This window comes from Alosa sapidissima, chromosome 8 (genome assembly GCF_018492685.1).
Source record: "Alosa sapidissima isolate fAloSap1 chromosome 8, fAloSap1.pri, whole genome shotgun sequence".
NCBI classification, from domain to species: Eukaryota; Metazoa; Chordata; class Actinopteri; order Clupeiformes; family Clupeidae; genus Alosa; species Alosa sapidissima.
In genome coordinates, this window is record NC_055964.1 from 17,490,411 (window position 1) to 17,507,398 (window position 16,988).

General features: G+C 39.6%; 1 protein-coding gene across 2 annotated transcripts in view; it reads left to right on the plus strand.

The window, feature by feature from the left end:
- Positions 1-16,988, plus strand: part of piwil2 (piwi-like RNA-mediated gene silencing 2) — a 34,589-nt gene that overhangs the window by 5,773 nt on the left and 11,828 nt on the right. For both annotated transcript variants that reach the window (XM_042101802.1, XM_042101800.1), the window contains 15 exons: positions 34-246; positions 2,556-2,666; positions 3,259-3,376; positions 3,540-3,664; positions 4,098-4,178; positions 4,266-4,379; positions 6,361-6,549; positions 6,655-6,739; positions 7,613-7,702; positions 7,900-8,040; positions 8,378-8,491; positions 13,611-13,799; positions 13,929-14,030; positions 14,742-14,858; positions 16,816-16,904. In XM_042101802.1, the coding sequence (XP_041957736.1) occupies positions 34-246; positions 2,556-2,666; positions 3,259-3,376; positions 3,540-3,664; positions 4,098-4,178; positions 4,266-4,379; positions 6,361-6,549; positions 6,655-6,739; positions 7,613-7,702; positions 7,900-8,040; positions 8,378-8,491; positions 13,611-13,799; positions 13,929-14,030; positions 14,742-14,858; positions 16,816-16,904 (1,878 nt within the window). The remainder of the gene's footprint in view (positions 1-33; positions 247-2,555; positions 2,667-3,258; positions 3,377-3,539; positions 3,665-4,097; positions 4,179-4,265; positions 4,380-6,360; positions 6,550-6,654; positions 6,740-7,612; positions 7,703-7,899; positions 8,041-8,377; positions 8,492-13,610; positions 13,800-13,928; positions 14,031-14,741; positions 14,859-16,815; positions 16,905-16,988) is intronic.

A 16,988-nucleotide genomic window follows, 5' to 3' on the forward strand; every position in this document is an offset into this window, starting at 1 on the left:
AATGTGTATAAAATGTTTGTACAAATGTTTCAGCTGGCTCGGGCGAGGACTTGTTGGAGCAGGCCGTGCCACTGTTCCCACCATGGGCATTGGCAGAGGGCCCACCTCTTCGTCCATGCTCCCCCCGGGCCCAGCGGCCATCTCTGCTGGCCTCAGCCCTCCCCTGACCGGCTCCCCTCCCAAAGAACCCCCTATGCACCCCGAGGGCTCTCCACCAAAAGCCCCTTTACAGATGGAGGCCTCACGGTAAGTGCCCTCGACTGAAAAAGGACGGTTTCTCTAGACACTGTTGTTAACAATGATTTAATTTTTTTGTCTAATTTGTTTGATGCTCTAGTGCAGGGGTCTCCAACCTTTTTCCCTCTGAGAGCTACTTTGACAAAATGGACATGGCCGAGAGCTTTTATGTTAGTAGTAGCATGCGTGTACAGCAGGGATGGAAATTAAATATTTTTTCCACCTGCCACTGTGGCTTGGTGGATTCCAAAATCTACCAGCCACTCAACTTTTTTACCAGCCACTAGAGAAATGGCATGAAAATGTGATATCATGATTATAGTAGGCTACTTAAAATGATCACGGTTAATTGGCATTATTGCGATACGACTAAAATGTGCTGAATTTTGCCCTAAACCTACAAGCACAGTAGCAACAAAACTAAAAGCCAACAGAACCACAATAATATGCCATAGTGTCATGTCATAAAAGTGGCGTGGCTCCTTTAAGACTCCGTTTGTGTGAATTCTGGAGCATCCTATAATCGACTCTCCAACTTGATCTAACTATACTGCACATCATCTGATTTAAATATTTACAGGTATCAAGGCTATATTTAACATTTAGTATTTATTTTTTCTGGCCTGTTATGAAATCATGCACTGAACAATAAATGCACAGCTCAGCTTTAGGAAACTTAATGCTTAGCATTTTGTGAAACTACATTGGAAACACTCTGGTTTTAATATTAATAGTTATCTAGGCGATATTGTTAACATTTATTTTGTATTTGGCCGTGTCGTGTATTACAACAGTCCAAAGTTACAGACCTCGTAGACATTTGCTTCAATTTCAAAACCGGATTACTCTGGAACGGCTAATTGCATAACGGAATGCTTTATACCTTTGTGTTCGGTAAATATTCTGATATGTAAGCTAATCTCCTGAATGAAAAGTTTGTAGGATATTCCACCACGACGAATGGGTGTGGAGATGTCCGCCTGTTTCCCTCATAGGTCTAAATAGTAGCATGTCATCTTGTTTTCCGTGAAGGTGTCGCGGGCCGGATTAAAATAGCTACGGGCCACTTCAAAAGACAAATTCGCGTGAGAATATTAGTTTGCTTAGATACAACGCAGATCCACAGATCTCACTAGATTTGTTTATGCAGTCATCCTGAAATAAGCTAGCAGTGGCACATGAAAGCATAGCGACAGTTTCTTAATGGTAATGGCAAAAAGTGAAGCACTGCACCAGTGACTATAGGCTATGCTGCAGGTGACTGGTCACTGGTAGTTGTTGAACTTCAAATCAGCGCGATTTACGGCTGGTAACTTTACATGATCCCTACAGACACTTTCTTATTTTTAACCGTCAATAACTATGAAAATTAGATCGGATCTGACTGTTTGTGGTAGCCTATGCTAGCTATATTTATCTACCCGCCACAGTGGCTGGTAAGTTGACCAAATTCACCCGCCAGTGCACAAAATTACCCGCATTTGGCTGGGGGCGGGTGGCTAATTTCCATCCCTGCTGTACAGGTATTCACATAGCTAATCTCCACCCAAAACCGCTGAATAAGATTTTTATGCTTTTTAAAGGTTCCTTTCAACTCATTTACTTTCTCTCTTTGTAGACTGAATTTGATTTCATAGGAATTTTAACATGTTACTGGGTTATCAGATTTATAAACGTCTTCCTCCAACCTTTTGGAGAGCTACTTGGAAACAGGTGGGAAGCTACTGGTAGCTCGCGAGCTACCTGTTGGAGACCCCTGCTCTAGTGGCTCTGTGTGTCTTTCGGCTACACTTTGACTTAAAACTTCACTGCACTCTCATACTTTGGTGACAGTATTAATTGCTATCCCTAATAGGGCTGCAACTAATAATTTTCATAGTTGACCAATCTGCTGATTATTTTCTCGATTAATCGATTAGTTGTTTGATCGATAAAACACTAACCGTTAAATCAATTATTAAAATAGTTAGCAATTCATTTAATGGTCAACAACTAATCGATTAATCAATTAATCATTGCAGCCCTACTACATAAGTTCTCCCTTGCAATGGAGCTTGAATGTTATTACTCATTTTTGTCGCTTAGGATAAAAGTGTCAGCTAAATGAATAAATATATATGTGGTTAAAGATCAGTCCTTTCACGTGGAATTCACAGAAGGTTGTGCGTTCAATCCCAGGGGCTGCCTGTCAACATTGGAGCCCTGAGCAAGGGACTCTGGAGGGAGCATCCCTGTAGTTAATTCACTCAGAGTTGCTCTGGAAAAGAGCATCAAATACATGACATACTATAACGTAAAATCGTGTTCTATTGTTACAGAGAGCCACTACAGAAGGCCGGTACTAAGGGTAATCCTGTTAGGGTTGGATCAAACTACATTGCTATTGGATGTAAGAATGATGCTGTGTACCAGTATCACGTAACCTTCACGTGAGTTTTGTATTTTCTTTCTCTTTAATTGTTTTTGCAATTTATCAGAAAAAGAGATGTCTTCAAAATATATATAAATAATAAATAAAAAGAGTTCTTCAAATATATTCAACTGACTACACAATAAATCAATTTGTTTTTTAAATTGATTCAATGAACACTTATGTCTCAAATCGAACAGGATTTTTTCACAAAAGTGACAGCCCTATCCAGAACATTCACCTTGTTGTCTTTAAACCATTTCTCTATAGGCTTCGGCTCATTTTCCTGCTGCAGAGTAAATCTTCTCCCAATTCATAGTTCTCTTGCAGACTGAATCAGATTGTCCTCCAGAAGTTCCATATATTTTGCTGAATTCATTTCATTCCTTTATTCTCATGCACTATGTTCACCTATCAGAAGTGGCCCAACTTAAATTGAAATTTGGAATATTGAACTGAATATTGACTTTCAGAAATTATATCACAAATCAAATAACAATTGAAATATATCTATATCTGAAAAATAGAAGTTTGATATTTTCCCCAATTTGTGCAGCTCTACTGTAAAGAGAAATGTTGACCTGTAAAAAAATCTGCACTATATTCTACAGCCCAAATGTTGAATCCATGGGAATGAGATTTGGAATGATGAAAGATCACCGCTCCATTACTGGGGATGTGATCGCTTTTGATGGCTCAATCCTCTATCTCCCTGTTCGCCTCAACGAGGTTGGAATTGTCTCAACATTACATTACATGACTTGGTTTTGATGTGTTTGTCATAGAAAGCAAAAGTTAATCTTTCAAATTAGCCCACTTTACAATTTTGTTTGCCTTACAATCACCTTACAATTTCACCATCACCGGCAATAATCCAATGTTTCCACTGTAGGTGGTGCAACTGAAAAGTGAGAGGAAGACCGATGGTCAGGAAATTGACATTAAGATCCAGATGACTAAGATCATTCCCCCTAGCTCTGATCTTTGCCTCCCATTCTACAATGTTGTGCTGAGGAGGTAAGGCAGTGAATGTCTCGCAAAATCCGCAGACAGACATTCATTTGGTATAATGGACATCAGTTTTCACCCACAAAACCCCCGAGACGGCGTTTTGGAGAACACCCAACAGGGTGTGCTGTCTGCAGCTGGCTAATCTTTTCTTTGTTCTCCACATGAAGTTGAGTGCATTGTGCACTCTTCATTGCCTTCAGCAAAAAAACATGCTTTCTTTTGAGTGGTCTCAGCTGTAACACAAAAGCAGGGCAGACTTCAGATGATGTCTGTTTTCTATGAAGCTTAAAAAGCTCCCTTTCATAAAAGTATTTAATTATCCATGTCAAATATGATTAGCTGTATAAGCTTTGAATTTTGTGCAATTGGTGAGTTGAAGCGAAATCATGACACCATTCTCTGTCTGTCTGTCTGTGTGCGTGTGCGTGCGTGCATGAAGGGTAATGAAAATCTTGGGATTGAAATTGGTCGGGCGAAATCATTTTGACCCCACCTGTGCTGTTATTCTTGGAAAGCACAGGTATGTAATATTCTTTTGACCTTACATTTTACTTCAGCACAAGTGGAGCGTAAGCGGCCGCTGACCCAGGATTGTGTTTTGTTGCAGACTTCAGGTGTGGCCTGGATATGCCACCTGCTTCAAACGCACAGACGGAGGCCTGTATCTGTCCGTGGATGTGACCCACAAAGTGCTGCGGAACGACTCTGTTCTGGATGTCATGTAAGTTCAAGCAATCAAAAATTGCTTTGGTCGGTGAAATGGCTTAGGTTTGCTTGCCCAGACAGTGACACTGAACACTGAATGAGCAGCTTGACAGCAGGAGTGTTTTACTGTGAGTTGTGCTTGGAAATAGTCTCTATTCATTGAATGGATGGAAGGCAGACTCCTCGGTAGATAGTTTGACATACAGAAACACAGTAAGTGCAGGATTTAACATCAAGTTGGTTAATGTTCTGCACTCCAAGACAGATGAGATTTTTTTTTGGTCTTACTGAGGGAACTTGAATGGATGGAGAAATGTCAGTTGATTTATGATAATCTAAGTGTTATGTACTAACTGGTGTTTACACTGGGTTTCCACGGATCATGGACTTTCTGGAATATCTTGGAATTTTAAAAAGACATGTAGTATCAGGGAATTTTGTTGAAGCATATTCAAAATTGGTACTGGTAATTGGTACTAGTATTTTCTATGTAGTATTTTTTTAGTCTATGGTTAAATCACATGCTTGCCATGGTCATCAAAGGTCATGGGAGTTTCTATTTTTTAGTCTCTTAAAGTCAGGGAATTTGACATTTTACTTAGAGTGGGGAGCTAATCACATTAATCTGTAAACAAACTTCAGTCTAATGTTTTGCACTTTTTGCCTTTCAATGAGGTCTCCAGCAAATCGACAATCTTGGTCAATGAGTTCTTGGATTTTGTCCAAATGTCAAAACAAATCACAGAACTCATTGGTAAAACATTTAAAGATAACTCCATTGCTTGGGCTGTCACAATATATGGATCCTCTTGAAAAAGGCAAAATCACCCACTTCTAGGGCTGTCACAAAATCAGATTTTCACTACAAGGATACAACGATACAAGGATACAAGGAAGTTTATTGTCACATGCATATAGTTACTGGAAGTAAGAAATGCAGTGAAATTATGTCTGGTGTCAGCCTATTTGTGCATTAATGGGGACTACATGCTTATCAAGTGCACTACTAGAAATTTGATTCGGACATGCCTCGATGCCTTGCTGCCACTGAATGCCATCATAAGCCCTATTCGAACAGGATTAGTTTTATGCGGGGACATGGGGTAAAATAATTTTACCACAGTACGTCTGTAATATAAATGGACAATCCGCATGGAATTAAGAAACCTCTGTATTTAATCAGAAGTGGAAGGAGTAACTCGATTTACGCACTGCTGTCATCTCCCTGTCACCATGTGCGTGCTACTTTGCTTCCTGATATTGCATTCATACATGCAACATGGCCTACTCATGTTTACTCATTAGTTCAGTGTGAATTTCAAGTTTATTCACCCTCCTTGTCGATTACATTGGAAGTCTATACTTTACTATACCAGGCAAAATCATCATCCTGTGGTTGCCTTGCATTATTTATTACCGAGTGATTCTTCATACGCCTCCGTGCTCAAAAAAACGCGGAAAACCATGTTTAAACAGGATATGACGGAATATCTACATACATTTTTACAGAGGGTTGTATTCGCACAGGATTAATATTACCTGATGTATTTTTTCTGGACTGTTTTCCAAAAGTCGCCGTCATTTGTACTGACATTCTCCGTATTAATTACTGACGTGGCACATTCAGACGGGACTAAAACCCCTGGTAATAATTACTTTACCCTAGAGTCCCCACGTAAAACTAATCCCGTCCGAATAGGGCTTTAGAAGGCAGGATTTTTCTGTTTTGGACACGGCCATTGTGCCTTTTTTGGGGTTTGCCATTTTAGGGGTTGGAAAAAAAATTGCAGTTACTGGTACTCTGATATTTACATTGCTTAAATACAGCGTCATCTCCTGGGATTTGCTCAAAAGCATCTGCTTGAGACATGAATGGTAACATTTTACACTCCGTAAAGCGCCATGAGACATGTGCAATGTTTTGGTGCTCTATAGCTGATATTAAATTGAAATTAACAATTTCAATTAATAATATTTCCCTTTTTTTTTTTTTCCAGGCATGCCATTCACCAGCAGAGCCGAGAGAGTTTCCAGGAGGTGTGCACCAAAGAGCTCATCGGCAGCATCGTCATCACTCGCTACAACAACCGCACCTATCGCATTGATGACATTGAGTGGTCGAAGTCCCCAAGAGACACCTTTACCCTGGAGGATGGAACCCAGACCACTTTCTTGGACTACTACAGGTGAACCTGCTGTAGTGCGACTAGCATGTGGCCGTTTCACACTTTTTTTTTACTCTACTCTCAAAAGTAATTACCCATTTGTTGCTTTGATTTTTTTCCATGTAGCAAAAACTATGGCATTACCATCAAAGAACAAGATCAGCCTCTCCTCATGCATCGTCCAAAAGAAAGGGCAAAGCCGCGGGGAAAGGTCATGTATTTTCAAAACTGCACTCTGCATGATTCAGTTCACTTACGTTGTTTATGCAAGATTGCATTAGCTTTGTAAACAAATGGTTCTTGGATAGGCTGTCTCTGACCATGTGAGGCCCTGATGGTCAGCTCTGCCCCGAAGGCTCATGTGTCCAGCAGGGGCTAACCCACCATCTGACTCGAGTAATTAGCTCAGTTTTTGAATCACACAGATTTAACTGATTTGTTCAATCATGCAACACTGTTTTTAGTTTGCTCAGACACCTGCAGGACATATGGTCTATTTTGGAAACCATTTGGGAAGAGTTGAAAGGTTATTCTCTTGTCTGTCAATACAGTGTCACCCTGTGGCTGGAAATGGTACTGTAGGATAAGCCTCGGTATCACTTCACTCAGTATCACTTTCAGGGTGTTTATTAGCGGAGTAATGCAGTTCATTGTTATCCTGGAAAATCCAGACCCTGATAATCTAGAAAGATTAAGGGTCTGGCCAAGAACAATGTAATGGCCCAACTCGAGGGGCGGCAACAAGCATGCATTTAAAAATCTCACTGCACACAATTGGATAACACTAGACCATGTTTACTCTGAATGATTTCGGACTTCGACGCAATCGGATAACACTACGACCAATGTGTACTGTCCTCCAACGTTGCAGCGATGTCTTCATCAGTTTAGCTGGTTCCCCGAAATGTTGGGGGTAAAAGTAACGTGGATCATTGCTCTTTACCAGAGTGTCTCGCAGAGACAATTCCATTGTGCTCTCGCGAGAACTCTGGATATCCAGGGTAGTTCATTGTGAGAGTTGTCATTTATCTTTGAGGTACTACCTCAGATTGTCAACATTTGGCTGTGAATGTGTTTCTTCTAGGTTATAACAGGAGAGATTCTTCTGCTGCCTGAGTTGGCCTTCATGACTGGGATTCCAGACAAGATGAGGAAGGATTTCCATGTCATGAAGGTGAGTACTGCTGTCCAGCATTATTAAATGTTACCAGTGGAGCAGTATCAGTTCCAACATTGTCTCTCCGCTTGTCTCTAATTTTTGCTGCTCACTCTCTTAGCCCTCAGTTTTCATTGTTTGTTCTTCTTCATAGAACTCTTACTTCTTTCCATGGATGACATGTTAACGTATTGTGGTGTTGCTCTCTCGGACAGGACCTCACACAGCACATTAATGTGGGTGGCGAGCAGCACACCCAGTCCCTGAAGCAGCTGCTCATCAAGATGAACACCATTCCAGAAGCCCAGACCGAGCTGGGTCGCTGGGGGCTTGAGATAACCACGGACATCCTCATGGTGAGACAACGCACATCTAGTGTCTTGTTTTCTACCTCAGGTTTTTTTGTCATGGAAAAGTACTTGTCAGGTGTTTGGTCTAAAGTGTTTGATGTGTTTATTCACAATCAAGAAAAGGGTTAAGATCAAATGATTATGTCCCAGGAAATATGTGATTTTGTGAGTAAGAACTGATCATTTTCTTCACTGAAGTGTCAGTCTTTGAGAAATGTCCCATTGTGGCCATTGGTGAAGTATTGACTAAAGCTCTACAGTGCAATGCAACAGCTGGAACGCAGTTATTTGGGGGAAAGGTCAAAACACACTTAATTTACAATGACCTCCATGTGTCTTTTAGACTCAAGCGAGGACTCTGCCTCAAGAGACCATCTGCCTTCAAAGGGCCTCCTTCCAGCCAGCCCCTGATGCCAGCTGGTCCAGAGAGGTGACCAGAGAAGCCTCTATCAGCTGTGTAAGTATAAGTTCACATACATGGCCTTTGTTTGTTGACTGAGTTCTTTGAGTGATATATTTGCTCCTTTAACAAAGTGCTAAACTATCATTGACCCATGGATGTAAGGATGACCTACACGATTTTTCCTTGGCAAGTCTGGAAATGGGTATAAAATATCCCCAAAAATGGTTAACCAGTGGAAAAGTCATTTTTACTTTACATTGACAACAAATTGAGAGGACCAGTTGCTAGAGTTTTGAGAATTAAATGTTGTTCCATTCCTGCCGATATAGGATTTTAGTTGCTCAACAGTATAGGGTATTCTTAATGATGTTTGTCATTAATTAATAACTAATTTGACAGGTCTGGACTGCAGACAGGCCATTTTAGCACCTGGACTCTTACTATATGGAGAAATACTTTTTAAACATGCAGAATTCATTTGGGCATTGTTTTCCTGAAATATTCAATGTCTATCCATTACCTGGATGGCAGTATATGTTGCTAAAAACCTGTATACATCATTCAGAATTGATTGTGCCGATGCCCATGCTTTTATTTTTTAAAAATATATTTTAAATGTAACACCACTTGATCCATAGTGAAACGTTGTTTCGTCTCACTATATACAGTGTATATTACCAGCCAAAATCTACCAGCCACTCAATAATATATGGTTGAAATGACAATAAAACCCACTTGAATTGACTTGACTAATGCACCTCCACACAGTCATAGATGTTGGGTTTCGAACTGAGCACTAAAACAAGTTGGATAGGTCCTTTCCTCTTTAAGCCAGATGAGTCCATGATTTCCAAAAAGAATTGCACATTTTGATTGGTCTAACCACAGGACCTTCTTCCACTTCACCTCAGTCCATTTTAAACAAGCTCAGGCCTCGGGGTATTTTTGTATCACGTCAATTTTGGCTGTTGCATGATAAAATCTACAGCATTTCTGAATTGAGTATCAAACTATGCTCATAGACAATGGTTATCAGAAGTTTTCCTGAGCCCATATAATGATTTTCTTTACAGAAACAGGTCTGGTTTTAATGCAGTGCCATTTGAGGTCCACAGGACCATAGCAATCAATATTGTTTTTCAGCTCTATCCCTTGTTTGCAAATGTTTATCTGGATTCTCTGAATATTTGAATGATATTATGTACTGTAGATGATTAACTCACCAAATACTTTATAACTTCATGTAAAGAAGCATTAAAATGACTGTTTCATCATTTGTCCGTACAGGTTTACACAGAGTGATGAATACCCCTACATCTTTACTTCTAAGAGACTGTCTCTCTGGGATGCTCTTTTTCATACCCAATCATGTTGCCAGTTACCCTAATTAGTTCCTCCTTTTGTTTTCTTTATCATTACACAACTTGTCCAGCATTTTGTTTTTTTGAAATGTGTTGCTGGTATCAAATTCAAACGAACATATATTTTCCATGAAATAGTAAAATTAGTCATTTTCAACATTTGAACTAAATATGCGTTTACAACAGGGATGGAAATTGAATATTTTTTCTACCTGCCACTGTGGCTGGTGGATTCCAAAATCTACCAGCCACTCAACTTTTTTACCAGCCACTAGAGAAACGGCATGAAAATGTGATGTGATATGATTATAGTAGGCTACCCAAAATGGTCATGGTAATCGGCATTATTGCGATACGACTAAAATGTTCTGAGTTTTCTCAGACCTTCCAGCTGTCCTCCAAGCACAGTAGCAACAAAACTAAAGGTCAACAGAACCACATTCATATGCCTTAGTGTCTTGTCATAAAAGTGGTGTGGCTTCTTTAAGACTCTGATTTAAATATTTACAGGTATCAAGGCTATAACATTTAGCATTTATTTTTTATTTGGCCTGTTATGAAATCATGCACTGAACAATTTAAAGGAGAATTCCGGTGTGATATTGACCTAAAGTGTATTGAAACATGATACCGAGTGTGAACGTATGTCTCATAGCCCATCTCGGCTTGTCCCCTGCACTCCAAAATCTGGCGCTCAGATCAGATTCCAAAAATAATTCAGTGGAAATGCATGGATTCCAGTTTCTTCCAGTAGCAGCAACTGGAATCCATGCATTTCCACTGAATTATTTTTGGAATCTGATCCCTTATCATAGCTGTTCATTCTTACTCGTTGCTCGACTTATCGTGACTAAATTCAAGATGGCTGCACTATCCACTATTGAAAAAGCTGTTGGTAGCATCGGCTAACTAGCGCCAGATTTTGGAGTGCAGGGGACAAGCCGAGATGGGCTATGAGACATACGTTCACACTCGGTATCATGTTTCAATACACTTTAGGTCAATATCACACCGGAATTCTCCTTTAAGCACAGCTCAGCTTTAAGAAACTTAATATACATGCTTAACATTTTGTGAAACTACATTGGAAAAACTCTGGTTTTACAGTTATCTAGGCGATATTATTAACAATTATTTTGTATTTGGCCATATCATGTATGACAAAAGCCCAAAGTTGGAGACCGTGTAGACATTTGCTTCAATTTCAAAACCGGATTACTCTGGAACGGCTAATTGTATAAGGGAATGCTTTACACCTTTGTGTTCGGTAAGTTCTGCTGTTCATTCTGATATACGGTTTGTAATTTTTTGAATGAAAAGTTTGTGAGATATTCCACCACGACGAATGCCACCGTCCACCGTCTATCTTTCTTATAGGTCTAAATAGCAGCGTGTCGCAGGCCGGATTAAAATAGATATAGCCTACGGGCCAATTCAAAAGAGAACTATTTATGTATTAGCCTGTGAAGATACAATGCAGATCCACAGATCTCACTAGATTTATGTTAATGCAGTCATCCTGATATAAACTAACAGTGGCACATGAAAGCATAGTGACAGTTTCTTAATGGTAGTGAAGTGAAAGTGAAGCGCTGCACCAGTGCCTATAGGCTATGCTGCAGGTGGCGTCTCACTAGGAGTTGGTGTAGAACTTCAAATCAGCACAATTTACCCTTATAGGCTGGTAACGTTACATGATCCCTAAAGACACTTTCTTATTTTTAACCGTAAGTTTAAAAGTTAACACTTTTCCCAGTGAAGATGATGTCATTGTGATCTCATGAGGGAATAACTGATTGGAAACTGGGAGAGGTTTGCTAACAAGAGTTGTCCAGTTGTGGGCTTGTCGTTACTTGTTGATGGTTAATAACCATATGGTCATATTTTTGTAACAAGTCCACTTCAGTCAGTGTTCACTTCTGCCGTTTTGGCCAGCTAACATTAGCCGCTAGTAAAAAACAGACTGGAAACAATAGACAGTGCTGACACTAAGCTAATAAACCATAGGCAGACAAGCTTAGCGAAAATACAAAATCATATTGTTTACTATTGCAGCTTGTATTAATTACCCAAAAATCCCAGTTAATTCCCAAAACTTCCTAGGTATGCAACTTGGAATATTCCCAAAATTCCCCAGTTTAACTTCCCATGGAAATTTAACGGAAATGTTCCGCCCCTTTGCAACCCTACTAATGAATAGAACAACATGGAAACCCAAGCAAAATTATTTAGACCAGGGGTCTCAAACTCCCGGACCGCGGGCCAATTCCGGCCCGCGACCTAATGTCAATATAATGATGTAATTCGGCCTTTGAGGGTATTTTTAATTGCAACAAACAACAACACTGATTAAAATAGACAATAGATCCAAGTACGGTGACATCCCATTTGTACTCTGCTCCACTAGTTGCTAGACATCCAGAGCTTCGATTAAAGCCCAAATTCGCTGCACAAAGTTTTCAGGAAATACTTGTAGGCCTATTACACGCGAGAAACACAAAGACGTGCATTTGTTTGTAATGGCGCGGCAGCGATGCAGGCCATAATTTTGCACAAACTGAAGCAGAAATTGGCCTACACCAAATGTTGAAAAAACATTCACGTGTGATGAAGTCTCGGGTAGGCTATGTTATTCACCTATTCTGATTCTGAAGGAGAATATCTGCCTTTTGGAGATTATGATCGATCGTCTATTGACAGTGATAGTCACGGTGTGTCTGTGAATGGAGGTGCATCTTTGCCTGTATACAACGGTGTCCACTAAGCATACCATGCTTATTTCGACCCTCTGCCCAACATAGCTGGAGGTGGCAGTGGCAATCGTGATGATAGTGTCCGTAATGGACGTAGTATAGACAGCAGGGGTGGTACAAATAGGGCTCTGAAGAACTACAAAGTCACCCACGTTAGGAACAGATTTGACCAGGCTACTTTATTGTAGGCCTATAATAATGGTTTGTTGTTATAGGCTAGTACCGGTAATAGTTTACTATTGTTGGTATACATCTTAGGCCTACTGTTTTCCTGTTAGCTAATTTGTTATGTGGGTAATATGACAAAAAAGAAAGTAAACCTGCTCAAATATGTTCAACATCCAGTATTTACTGAAGGGTGCATAATTTGAAGTGCTAGCCATCCAGTGGCAAATTAGATGGGTACATTTACCCCCTTCATACACTTTTGATTATACTCAGATTTTTAAATTTACAGTAGGACTTTATCTCTGACCACTTTCAAGCCTTTTGTGATGTCAAAATCCTATGGTGTTGTTTTCTTAACCCTGGCGCCTAAAGTTTGCCAGGTTTAAATAAGTGGAAAATATTTTTATTTGGTGTGAAACACACACATAGGCCTACCTGTTTTTATGCTTTTTGTTTGTTTTTATAATTTGTATTAATATTTTATCATTTTATTTTATCATTTTATTTATAAGGTAAGTTTACTAAAAAGAAAAAAAAAAACTTGCACTTTCTGTTTGCAGTTTGTGTAGTATTTGAAAAAAAAAAACCCCATTGCATTTTCAGAAATAGGTGTATTATTCTTTAACACTGATGTGGCCCTCCAATCAGATGACGTTGGCAGAAGTGGCCCCCAGCTCATTTGAGTTTGAGACCCCTGATTTAGACAGTAAAACATTTGACACTGCTTTGTTTTGCTGCAAAAGTAAAACTAATTTTACTTGACTACATTAGCCATTTTAATACAGTATACTTAGCTTTTCGAGATTTCTATTTGGTATGAAATGAATGAACAGGTAGAGGATCACTTTCATCATCTTAATCTGAGCTTCCATATCTCCGTGTCCCTGTCAGGTCCCTCTGAATTGCTGGGCCATCTTCTACCCGCGGCGGGCTGCTGATCAGGTCGAGGAGCTGGTGAGCACCTTTGGGAAGGTGGCGGCGCCTATGGGCCTCAGGCTGAACCGACCCACGCGCGTGGAGCTCAGGGACGACCGTACTGAGACCTACATCAAAAGCATCCACTCCCAGCTTACCAGTGATGTGAGTCCAGAGCACTATCTGTACATGTGTTGGCTTGAAACTCACCCAGAACTCAAACTCGGGAGAGTGTGACTTTTTTTACCCTACACTGTCACTAATTTTATGATCACATTTTATCTTTTTATCTAGCCTAATTTACAGTTGGTGATTTGCATTATAACGGGCAACAAAGATGACCTCTACAATGCCATCAAGAAACTGTGCTGTGTCCAGAGCCCAGTACCTTCACAGGTGTGGTAGTTATATGGAAACGTAATTTGCACCAGACACCAGACACTGAAATTATATTAATTTACTCTCTGTGGTCTTTCATTGATCCACTAAACTGAATTTAGGATTTATAATGTAGCCACTAACCATGTCGATAGAAGTTAACTATAATATTGAAATTCGGTAGATGAATAGTTATTGTTGCTGATATTGATCACAGCAACACAAACTTAGTTGTGTAGATTTATTGAATTAAACCTTTTGAACTCAGTAGGGTGCTTTACCCTGGGACCTTATCAATGTTACCACGCTGCTGAAATAGACTGAAAGGCAGCATCTTTTCTGACCCCTTTGAAAGTGAATGTGTATTGACATTGTTTGGCACTTCAAATAGACTTGTCCTCTAGAAATGAAAAAGACAAGAAAACATCACTAGACTCTTTATTCAGTAGCTCAGCTCATCCCCAGATTATAATCTAAGAGAAAATTGAGATATGGAAGCACAAGACAGGTTATTAATATTAATATGACACAAACCTGCAATAATGTATTCTGTAAGAAACCATGTATTCTTACATTTTCAGAATGATTTATTCCTTGCAAATGCACACTTTGACACAGTTTGCTCCCATACATTCAGTTTTAACATTCCTTGTATGTAATACACTTAATGACATCTAATATAACTGAAGTGACAATAGTAACTGCATACTGTTCCTGTATTTGTAATAGGCCATCAATGCACGGACCATCTCCCAGCCTCAAAAGCTGAGGAGTGTCGCTCAGAAAATCCTGCTTCAGATGAACTGTAAACTAGGAGGAGAGCTTTGGTCAGTGAATATCCCATTGGTAAGCATGTTATTCTTTAACAAACTCTTAAAAACAAATTGAAACAAACAGAAACAAACCAACAACAACAGAAAAAAATAACAAAACAAACTTCATCCACAGAATAATCTGCGTGATGCTGGCCCCCCATATTATCCAAAAATTATTTACAATACAATGTAAAGTTTTGTTTTCGAGCTGGTTTGCTAAGGAGGCAAGTGTAGTTAACAATAACAATAGCTATTGCCCCCCTCGTGGCTCGAGAAAAACGCACAGCACTTGTTGAAATTAAAATTAAAAGTATGATTAAGTTGGAATATGAATGCAAGTGTAAATCATCCCGTAGCTTGCTTAGAAGAGCCACAAGCTTGCTCTCGTGTTTTAGGCAAGCGCCCAGCACTACCGAGACAGCTGCTGCCCTGGTGGCGTCCATGTTCTTTCCCACAAAGACAAACTGGAACGTATTGGAACCGGGTTTCGGTGCCCAACCCTATGAGTGATGTTACTGGCGCAGGGCTCTACACTAACATTTTTTTCCAGGAGCACTTGTGCGCCCAAGTTAAAAAATTTAGGAGCACAGACAAAAATTTGGGAGCACAGTCTGTACTTAACTTACACATAATCTAACATTACACTGCAGCTAACAGTTAAACATGCCAGTGCACCAATTGCGAATATTAAGAATGACTGACAACATTTAGGCTACAGGAAACAGGATTTTAAAGATCAGTGCCTATTTTATTTTCAGTATGTTCTATTTTCCTACATTTTGTTAATGTAAAATAATATAATACATTGCCATATTTGCATTTAGCCTGTATATCAAGTATCCTGCCAAATGTAGGCTAATTTATTTATTTGTGAATCCACCTGTAGCTAATCCAAATATGCCCATGGTGACCTATCTGACTGCATACTGCCTAATACTACTACTAAAACAGTCCATTTTCTCTTCCACAAAACCCAACATAGTCTAATCAAGGATATATATATATATTTTTAATACTTTTATACTTATTTTTTTATTTGAAATATCTGCATTGATGGGGGCAGTAGCCAAACATTAGGCCTACTTTCGTTTTGCACTTAAGATTGTATTCGGTGTAAACAAACAAGCATGCGTGGAAGCCTGGAGTTGTCAGTAGCGTTCTACCTTTGAATAAAATGGGAGTATTACGGGAAGCTACTTTTGTGCCTGTTCGCTACAGCTATATTTTGCATATTGCAGCCAATACGTCAACTGGGCTAAAAGGCATGTTAGGTTACCTTTCCTTCTCTCACTGCATTCTCAGAATCTCATCCTGTTCCTCCTATATCCGATGAATTCGGTGGATAGAAGAACTAATTTCTTCAATCTTTTCATCTTGGCTGGCTAGTCTAACATTCCGCTTTTTCTGCACGTGCATGGATTTCATAGAAGCGACTACTACTATCGAGTCCCAACGCGAAACTGCTAACGTTGATGGGAGGTGTAGTTTTATGCTGCATTCGCGACGTGATTCTATGCACCAGTACTGTTTCTCGATGTTGCGGTGTATTTTGTAGACAAACATTGACATGGTTAGAAGTCATTCGCACCAGTGCGCCTAGATATTTTTTTGCACTCGCACGTCATCATTTTTACTCGCATGTGCGAGTGAAATGGGCGCACTGTAGAGCCCTGTGGCCAGAAAATGTCAAGTTTAATTACTTAAGTTAAAACCCTTAACAGCATGAAGGATGATTTGTACGTCACAAACCGGCACAAACGTAGCACAAATGAATAGCAGTGTTTTTAATAATTTTTAGATGACATGGGGGGGCTCAGCTTCACACAAGTCATAGAATAAGAGAAGATGACAAAATTGAGCACCAATATAGATTTGAGATGTAGATAAATTTACATAAATGAACATAACTGCACAGAAGGTTTTTTTTAAGTATCAACATATAAACATGTTTTTGATTCTACCATTATTATTACACACTCGTTTTCTAGAAACAACTGATGGTTATAGGGGTCGATGTTCATCATGACACCAGCAAGAAGTGCCGCTCTGTCATGGGATTTGTAGCCAGTCTGAACAGGTATGAAAAAAAAATAATTCTTATGGACCTGTTGGTCAGTCTCGTGGCAAAATAATCTTTTCTTCTATCTGGCTCTGGATGATC